The 9,715-nt window shown below is 46.9% G+C and overlaps 3 protein-coding genes across 3 annotated transcripts; 1 reads left to right on the forward strand and 2 right to left on the reverse strand.

The window, feature by feature from the left end:
• The first annotated feature begins 1,761 nt into the window (after positions 1–1,761).
• Positions 1,762–3,559, forward strand: LACBIDRAFT_302066 (uncharacterized protein). The gene is made up of 3 exons (XM_001890865.1): positions 1,762–1,928; positions 2,170–2,233; positions 2,665–3,559. The coding sequence occupies exons 2-3, from the start codon at positions 2,187–2,189 to the stop codon at positions 2,771–2,773; spliced, it is 156 nt and encodes a 51-aa protein (XP_001890900.1). The 5' UTR covers positions 1,762–1,928; positions 2,170–2,186; the 3' UTR covers positions 2,774–3,559.
• Positions 3,560–4,236: 677 nt separating this feature from the next.
• LACBIDRAFT_335955 (uncharacterized protein) lies at positions 4,237–6,466 on the reverse strand (the record flags this gene model as incomplete). The annotated part of the gene is made up of 9 exons (XM_001890866.1): positions 4,237–4,283; positions 4,524–4,564; positions 4,649–4,778; positions 4,848–4,919; positions 4,988–5,233; positions 5,284–5,780; positions 6,003–6,123; positions 6,218–6,403; positions 6,463–6,466. The coding sequence occupies 9 exons, from the start codon at positions 6,464–6,466 to the stop codon at positions 4,237–4,239; spliced, it is 1,344 nt and encodes a 447-aa protein (XP_001890901.1).
• A 1,663-nt stretch (positions 6,467–8,129) lies between these two features.
• LACBIDRAFT_335956 (uncharacterized protein) lies at positions 8,130–9,007 on the reverse strand (the record flags this gene model as incomplete). Its single annotated transcript, XM_001890867.1, has 2 exons — positions 8,130–8,178; positions 8,232–9,007. The coding sequence occupies 2 exons, from the start codon at positions 9,005–9,007 to the stop codon at positions 8,130–8,132; spliced, it is 825 nt and encodes a 274-aa protein (XP_001890902.1).
• Between the last annotated feature and the right edge of the window lie 708 nt (positions 9,008–9,715).

The following is a 9,715-nucleotide window of genomic DNA, read 5'->3' on the forward strand; positions in this document are numbered from 1 at the left end:
AAAATTACCCCCATTTAAGCCATGTGGCCAATCTATAAACCCTTAGCTTGGACTGTGGCACCGTCGTTGGGCCCAACAATCAAATATACATATTGTCATGTTGTTGGGCCAATGTATAGTATCATAATGTCTTTTGTAATTGGGCCCATTGGGGTAGCCCTATGACTTATTGGGACAATTGTCAATTTCTATTGTTATGGTTCCATAGCGTATCTACTGAATGCCCTGGACTTGGAGCATTGAGAATAAAACAATTGTGATCAATTTGAATGTTACGTTTAGTGTTGACCTCAACTGTCTCATTGGCACAAGATCTGTTGCTGGTAGCGCTTCAGGTTACGCATGAACTGAACTTGAATCCATGCCGAACTTTACATTTGAGACGTTGAGCAAGGCGAGTGGTAAGTTGTGCGAGGTAAGTATTTTAGTCTGATGACTGCGACAGTGGCCGTCAAATGTCGCGCACTCCATGGCGTAGTTCAAGATGCTTGATAAAAATGAGCACGTTCGCTTTTACTGGAAGTGCATGTATTCGTTACATTTGGTTCATCTTTCATGCAAAAAGTAACAAATTGACGAACCAACTTAAGTTGAAGGACACCGTTCTGAGTGTTTTTGCTCGGGACTAAGGATCGCGGACGGTAGGCACTAGCGCTTCTCCTGGTTGTGAAACACTGGATGCTGGTTGTGTATGGGATTGGTAGTTGAGAAAAATATCACGGATGCATCATGAGTGATCGGAGTTGGCGTCTTCGCGAACTCTCTCCCACTCTCCCACCAAAATCAAGGATACCCATACCACCACCCTGCCGCGTCTTCCTCTGCGTCTTCCCCTCCAAATTATCGTCGTCACCTGCTTACTCAGCTCCTCCTACACACCAATAATAACATTCCATGAAGGAGAAGCGTGGGCTGCCATCTCAAGTTTGAATTTGAGGGGTGGAACCGGGAAGAACGTTTTGTTGCAGGTATTCCTTTCCATTTCCTTCCTGTCTTGAACTCAAACTAATCAACGAACCAACCGACACTCCTAGGAAACAACCACATATCGCCTCCACCTCCCTCTCCAAGCCTATACCCCTTCTTCGGTGGACTCGACCCATTTGACGGGCGTCGACTCTGGTTCGTTGCGTTCGAACGAGAGGGACCGGAGGGGGTTTCTATGATTATACAGCTGTGTTATGGGGCTGTTAGGGATGAAGATGGATGCACTTTATGGGATAGTTTGAGTTTTCTGGATAGGGAAGAGCTCGAAGTGCAAGTGGGGCAGATAAGCTAGGATTGACGGAGTTATTGGACATCCTGCTCATTGCGCTGAGTAATGGGCCAGGATCGCGAAGGCTGTCATGAAAGCCCCTGGGTTGCTCTTGTCGGATGAGCCGTTGAGTGAGTTCTCGACTTTCCTTCATCTGTTGTCTTTGCAACTTTCCCCACTCCCCAACCCTCTTTCGTTCTCTCCTCGAAATTGTCGTGTTTTCACCCTCGCGTATCCCTTCCCGCTCCCCACCTCCTCCCTTACTTCCCTCCCTTTGTCATCCCTTTGTCCCTCCTTCACTCTCTCTCTTGTGTCCTTCCCTTCTTTCCTACAAATACTAACCCTCTCCCCCTTATCTAGCTGGCCTACACCCAACCTCCCGCTCTTACCTCCTTGCCTTCCTCGAAGAACTTCACGCATCCCGGTCCCTGCATATAATGCTCTGGACGCGCGTGCAGGAAGAGCTTCCGGCCTGAAACATGCATGTATGGGATGTTAGTGAGGGGGGCGTTATGCAGAGGAGAAGGGGAGTGGAAAAGTGGGTTGGGACAACGGAGACGTCGCGGACGCTCTGAACTTTGCAGACTTCTAGGACGAAAAAGGGACAGGTTGTTGAATGGTGCTGCTCCGCGGGATAAGAGGAGGCTGATAGTTGACTTGAAAGGATAGGACTGTGAGTACTTCTTTTATTGCACGCTTTCCCCTCTTTCCATGTTTTTTCGTCGTTCTTTTACCATGCTTTTCCATACTTTTCCCTTGAGTTTTCTTCCTCATTTTCTTGAGGTTTTCTCTTACGCGGGTTTTCGTTCCTTTCCCTGACTTCTTTCCTCCGTTTTCGTCTCTTACTTCTTCGGAATTTTCTTTTCTTTCCACCCTTTCGGCAGTTGAAATACATGCTGACAAGGCGGTGACAGGTCCTGAAAGATATTACATGGCAGATCTGCAAAGGCAAAAGGTGACATTTGCAAGGGCCGAATGGTGAGTACTATGACATTTCTTCCTAGCTGGGGTCTTCGTCTCTTTCCCGGATCTCCTTTCTTTTCGTTTGACCTTCCATTCAAGAAGGCTGGCCAAGTGTTTATGTCTCTTCTCCACTTTCCGTATCCTTCCCTCTACCTCGTCTTGGGGATTTTGACCCAGTCGCGTCTTCATCGCGTCTCGCAGGAATTGAGGTTCACTCTGAGCTTCACGGTTTTTACCTTGGTCCTTTCTGCCCATTCCTTCAATTCACAGAGCTGAGTTTGCCTCTTTCATTTGATTTGGATTGTACCCAGCTTGGGGATTCACTTGATCGAAAACCACATGTTGGTTGACTCGCTTTGATTCGAATCGGCCTTGTATTCTGCTGCATGTCGCTTTTACCTTCACCTCTCACTACATATGCTAACTAATCAATTTGTCATTCACAGGCTCAGGAAAGACGACGCCGCTCTCTCTCTTGGCAGGCGACCACAGTCATACATGCAAGTGCACCTCCACCTACCCTCCCTATCCCCTGCCACGTCATCGTCTCAATAACACACCAGTACCGAAGCCACCGTCTCGACCCACGGAAACGTACACCAACAGATCACCTACACACCCTAATTGGCGTCTTCTCACCAAAACTATTCGGCGCTTTTTCATGTTGTCATCCAGGCATGATACTTTGGGAGGCAGTCATTACAGGCTCCGGAGGGGGTTTTGTACTGCTTAGAGCAAGCAAGAGGGCGGGTGTGGGCGATGACGAATTTGGGTTTGAGGTTGGGATTGGAAACGAGCCGAGTGAGGCTGGAAATTGAAGAGTGGAGAATATCTCAGTGCTGGGAGGTTCCATCTGCCCTCGGACCAAGTGCATTGACACCAGGAATGGCAGGAACTCTGAAGACGAAAAGAGAATCCGCAGCTCATCGGTTCATGTCCCTCTTCCCTGGAGAACAGCATGTCGTACTGCTCATGCACACATTACTAGACTGAAGGTGGTGGTGTTGGGAGGGACAGGCTGTGGTGGTGATTACGCATTGGGAGGGGGAGATTACCTGGGTGGTTAGGCAGTTTAGGATCTGGCAGGGGCGTGGTGGCATTGTTGGATGACTGAGTAGTGTTGCTTGAATTTGATTTCTTGAGCCATGTATGGTGAGAGGTCCAAGGCGCCAGACTGGAGATCAGGGTGTTGGATGTCTTTCAACGTCGTTCAGCAACATATGGTCTTCCTGGGCATGGGTTCGAATCCCATTCTCATCATATTTATATCCATTGCATACTTTTTCATCATGGTGTGCACCTTGTTGTCTATGGAGAATTAAACGTGAACGACTTGCGCATATATTCACCCCTTTTTCAGATCAAAATATTATTTACACCGCTTATTAGATGGCCACAAATATTCACATTACACGAAATATTCTTGATAAGTGGGAAGAAAAATGGAGCTATGTGGCGCCTGTCCGATATTCAACAGAGACCAGGATTCATGGTTAGATGGCACTTTAAGCCTCACAAGAGATGGTCCCATCCAAGCAGGAAAATATTCCAAACAGACGGGGCTCCCTTGATACCTGAAAAAACTTCATTGTACACAGCACTTCATGGTAATACGAACTTAAATAGACACGGTACTTCATAAGTTGAAATCATACTTATAAGTGTCGCATCTCAGCTTAACTTTTAACATAGCCTGCACGGGGTAGATCGGAAGCACGTGACAGAGAAATCGTTACAAATATTGTTGACTCCAGGTTGACTCCACTTGTTACTCTCCTGGCTTCGCTGGGGCTTCAGCACCGTGCGACAGGCACTCTGGTATTGCCGAGTCCCTTCGTGGGTGTTTGCTTCGGCACAGGTGTGGGAGTTTCGATGACAGCCCTTCAGCACGACCAGCTTCACCATCTCCAGTGAGTACCGTTTTACTAGCTGCAACAAGCCAAACTGACACGCGAAACAAACAAGGGAACAATAACACATACACGAGCAATTCAACATGTAGACGCCGCCGAAAGGACTCAGGAGTGCAGGGAACAGACACATACATTATGGCGAGGTGGACACGCTGAACGATGAAGGTATGTCAGTACGCCTCCATAGGTTTACATTACATGACCGACTTCAACAGATCTTTGCGCCGCTGTCCTCCACTTGACAAACATGCCGAATGATTCACTATGTGGCTTGAAGCTACAGTCGTGTATACCGGCCGTGGGGCCAAAACCTCGAAAGGAAAGGGCGGCCTCTTGCTGAGACAAGGTGTAAGTGCACACCTTGACCATCAGAGCTACAAACATTAACTAACCTTCTTCAAGCAGAAGAGTGGGTGCGCGAGGTGTTGTGCACCTCTTGAGGACTCCGTTGACAACAATGAGTAACAACACGTAGATACAAAGAGCCTCTCCGATATCTTTCGCCGACTTGTCCTACCTTGCCAACGACACCAGCAGGTCTCTACTACATGAAGCTGCATCCCAGAAGGACCTCCACTTGATTGAGCTGGCAGTGCTGGGGCCGACGTGTGTATTCGGAATCGCAAGGGAAATTTGGCGCATGACAGCTGGAAAGGACAATCACGTCCACATGTTCTTTAACCAATGTAAGGTCCATATCACTTGTTGCAACTCACACTGACGAATCTCCAGTTGCAAACCATGATACAGCCCTCCTCTTAATTCAACACCAGCTTCCGTATGTGTAGCTATGCAACGTCATATATAAATTGTATGTATTATGAATGGTGAAGCCCACTTCAGTTCGGTTGTTCACCGATTGCTAATAAATATGACTGTTTGCACCTTTCATGCATCTCCTGATACACGGCTGAAATTTTTGCAGCATACGCATTGGCACCCAAAATAGATTGTTCTTCTGATACCTGGATGGTTTGAGACCATGCTCTTGACATGGCAGCAAAAGATCGGAGGGTTCGTTCAAATTCTTCCTTCAAAATGTTGACTTCCTCATGGTGACGATCATGCAAGGCTCGTTGACGAAACCATCGGACATGATCCACTGAGAATCTAGGTGAGCCACATGTAAATCAATCAGAACATAAAACGAACCTTCGAGCATCCATTCCTGCATTTCCTTGTCTGTGGCATTACCAACTGGTCGCATGGTCCAATACCATGGTTCCAAACCTTCAGAACGACGGGTATGTGAAGTGTTGAAGCTATACATCCAAAGATCGTCTTTCGTTGACAGGGGCCGAAAGGTGCTGTCATTGGCAGAGAGCCCAAGTAGGAGAAGTCGTTCGCGAATGAAATTGTACCGATTCGCATGCGTGAGCATAAGATTTTGTGCACACTTGAGAATTCCCTGTGCACGTGTGTTCGCTCCCTGATTGCGGATAACCTCATCCTTCAGTTGGAGGTAGGCCTTTTTGTGCTTGATGTGTTCACGAACAGCTGCCAAGGCATCATGGGCCAGCCCCTCAAGCAGGGACTTTTCGATCTGGGCAAACGAGTCAAGACAAAGTCGTTCCCGATCCCCCTGGTCAAAGTCAGAAGGTAGTCCCAAATCTTGATCCTCAGGATTCTCAGCGAGTTCCGGTTCATCACTAGTGGACAATGTCGGCATGTATGCCACTTGAACATTTCGCCATTTGTTGATCTCACCACGCAAAGAGCAACGCAATGCTTCAATTGACGATCACATGGTCTTCTTTGTCGATTTTGTAAGAATTGCATCATTCTCCCTCAGTTCTTCCTGTCGGAGAAGGATGTTTCGTCTTGTACAAAGTTCATGAGGGAAAACATTGGGTAAAAATTGATCAACTTACTGACGAAGCAACAAAGTGATTCCACCGTTAATAAATGCAGTGCTGCCTTGCTTTATAGAGTTGGTCGCAGTGGAAAGTGATACTTCTCCAACCTCTGCCTTTGTGGCGCTCACCTCACAGTCTATCAAAGATTCCGTCGCTTGGCTATGTGTCGGAACTATGATAATTTGAAGAAGTAGTAAGTAAACAGTCGTCAGATTTAGTCTGCCACTTACATTTTCCAGATTTATAGCGGAATACACTCTGCAATTGTTTTTTTGCACCCTGCATTGGTTGGGTGGATAGCTTTGCCCATTCTGAGCGGAGCTCCTCAGAAATTGCCTCGTTTGCAAGATCAAAATTTTCAGTGACTTCCCTGAGTTCCCTATACTCTTCAACAAGTCGGCCACATAGGTAATCACCTGATTGTATAAAAACAAACCAAAAGATACATCTGGCATGTCAAGTATGGATGACTTACCCATTTTCTGAATTTTCATCCAATTCCAGAAGCCATGGAATTCATCAAGCGTGTCATGATGATGTCCTGCATTCATCTCCTGTGTACTTCCACCTGCTTGATTTCCCTCCGACCATGGATGTTCAACTGTTTCTCCATGTGTCCTCCCAACGCCTTCTGCATATGCAAGTGCATAACGAAATTGGCAGTCTTCCTTGTGTGTGAGAAGATGCATAGATGGGACATACACATCAATTTTGGAAGCAATGTCGACAAGATGCCCAAAATAGCTTTTCATACGTTTCACGAAATTGATGGAGTACTGGCAAGCGACATCATAAGTAAGCGTGGTCCAGAGCTCAGCAGCCCTAGCTGTAAGAATTGACCAAATCCCTATGGACTTGAGCACAAGATGCTATTGCATAGGGCCTGCATTCAACCACTTTCCAAAAAGCAAGAATGTTCCACACTCAATTTTCTCATAATAAATGCCCAGAATTTTCGAAAAAAACTGTTCTGTTTTGATTCCATGTGGATAAAATAACCCTAGGTTGGGTTTTATATGTATTTCATGTTGGAGAAATGTTTTCCATAGGGTTTAGCCATCAATACATCATTCCATGTGGCTATTTTTAGTTTCCTCAGCTTCTTTGACCAAAATGATTCCTTGGAAACCATTTCCATCATCCGAAACCATGCATATATGTTCTCTGCTTGAATTTGCCATCAATACATGTTTTGAGATGTTTTGCTGCCTTTGTTTTTGGCGTTTTGCCACCTCTATTTTTGGCCTGTATTCCATCATCCCATCAATTGTCCTCCCCACCCATCAAAATCATGGATACATCTGTCAGAATCCCTCCAGATATGTCTTCCTCATCTATCCTTCCATATTTCTGTATTTTCTGCCCTCATATGTCTTTTTTTTTTTGGTATGTCACTATTTTATTTTTTTATAAACCATTCTACTAAATTCCTTTACCATCCCCGATGTCTTTTTTTTGTTTCACTTTCGTGCCTTTGTCCCCCATTTCAGCGGACATTCCAATGGGTAGTTAGTGCACAACGTGGTATAGTATGGCAACGAAGCGATGCGAAATGACGAGTAAGTACACGAACGAAACGACGAGTATCAACATCACGTGCACGAGGAACCACGCCAAATGCTGAAGTTCATTTGGACGAACTGGCGCCGGGCGGACGAGTTTCATACCAAGCATAGTATGGCAACGAAGCGACGCGAACGACGAGTCTACACGAACGAAACGACGAGTCTCAACATCACGTGCACGAGCAACCACGCCAAACGCTGAAGTTCGTTTGGACGAACTGGCGCCGGGCATATGGGTTTCATACCAAGAACAATAAATATATAAGTACAACAAGAAAGACAAGATAAGTAACAACAAGAAAGACAAGATAAAGTACGCAGAAATTTAACAAGCTAAGTACACCAGAGAAAATTTAGCACACGAAATTTAGTTACAAGAGATTCAGTACGCGAGAGTCCAAGAAATACAGGAGTGCCCAAAGACACGAGATATGAAAGAATATGAGAGTCCAAATAACTCAACGATAGTGCAAGTATGCGTGCCCAAAAAAATATGTAAGTCCGACGATGTTCATGAGAAAGCGACGCGACGAAGGAAGGTAGGTCGTCGAAAGATCCAAACGGGCCTAGCGTTTACCTAGCGTCGACGTGACCTTGATGGCTTAGAAGTTGGAGCAGGCGGCGTGCTACAGGAAGGATATTATGACCAAGGGATGCTGATTTCTGAAAACGAACTTACTGGACACCCAATAGCCCATCGAGCACCCACCCCACGTCTTCAACGGCGGCCATCCAGCTCGAATCTTCAATTGGTGGCTTCGTAGATGCTGCACCCCACCACAAGAGAGTCGCCAGAACGGAGAAGAATGCATTGCGGCCGTGTTTGTTGATTGTGGACCAATCGTGACCACCCATCGAGACTGGGCGATGAGTTCGATCGAGCAGGCCTTCCACCTCAGACACAGCCCTCCATGTTGGTTGTAAACCCTTCCACCACCTCCACCAACTGTCTTTGAAGTCTGCGATGTTTGAGATCTTGGGTTGAATCGCGCGTCCTCGAGAAATCCAATAATGGACCTCCGGCGGTCTGTTGTCTGACCCGAATCCCGCTGAGCGTCCACCTGGTGTGAATGCGGTGCGCTTCTCAAGCTCCGTGAATTTATTGATGAGCGACGTATACTCTCGGCCTAAATCCTGGCTGGAAAGGAGTCGGTGGGCATCTGTGAACCAAGAAGGCCAAGAATCATCCTGTGCACCGATAACAGACAAGGGGCTCTCGTCAGATGAAGGCGGTGGTGGAGGATTAGTGGCCAATACCGAGCCACTGACCGTGGAGGGAGGGGGGGCCGAGATGACGAGGGGATCGACTGGGAGGGATGGCAAGGAATGAGGGGTCGGCGGAGATGGCAAAGCAGAAGCCTTCAATGGAGATGTCAAAGTGTTGATGTTGATGTTGATGGTATCGACGACAGCATTGACAGGCGCCACGGGGCCCTTCCAAAGCCTCGGATCCATACTTGTGTTTCTGGTGCTTTTTCTGGTCGTTGGTTGTGGAATCACTTCCTCGTCGTCGTCGTCAGTACTTTACCCTCCCCGGCTTAATCCATATGGAATGCATGGAAGAGGGGGTGGATTCCAGAAATTCCAGATGGACTCCATGGATAGGCTAATGGACTCCATACTTCTCCATACTGTCTGGGGATGGACTCCATGGATAGGCTAATGGACTCCATGCTTCTCCATACTGTCTGGGGTTGGACTCCATGGATAGGCTAATGGACTCCATGCTTTCTGGGGATGGACTCCATGGATAGGCTGATGGACTCCATACTTCTCCATACTGTCTGGGGATGGACTCCATGGATAGGCTAATGGACTCCATGCTTTCTGGGGATGGACTCCATGGATAGGCTGATGGACTCCACATTTCCTGGGGATGGACTCCATACTTCCTGGGATGGATTCCATATGGAGTCCATACTTTCTGGGGATGGACTCCATACTTTTGGGGGATGGACTCCGTATTTTTTGGGGATGGATTCCATACTTTTGGGGGATGGACTCCATACCTTTGGGGGATGGACTCCATGGAATGGATGATGGGTTCCATACTTTATACACATGGATTTCATCTTTCTTCTACATTTTTCAGATGGAATCCATGCGGAATCCATGGAATCCATGTGGATTTCACATGGAATAAGTTCATGCAATCATAATTCT

The sequence above is a fragment of the Laccaria bicolor genome, genomic scaffold, assembly GCF_000143565.1.
Source record: "Laccaria bicolor S238N-H82 LACBIscaffold_204 genomic scaffold, whole genome shotgun sequence".
In the NCBI taxonomy this organism is placed as follows: domain Eukaryota; kingdom Fungi; phylum Basidiomycota; class Agaricomycetes; order Agaricales; family Hydnangiaceae; genus Laccaria; species Laccaria bicolor.

Coding starts and splice junctions, on each gene's coding strand:
- LACBIDRAFT_302066 (XM_001890865.1), top strand. CDS start 2,187: ATGGCAGATCTGCAAAGGCAAAAGGTGACATTTGCAAGGGCCGAATG. Junction 2,234..2,664: donor ACATTTGCAAGGGCCGAATG/GTGAGTACTATG, acceptor TGTCATTCACAG/GCTCAGGAAAGACGACGCCG.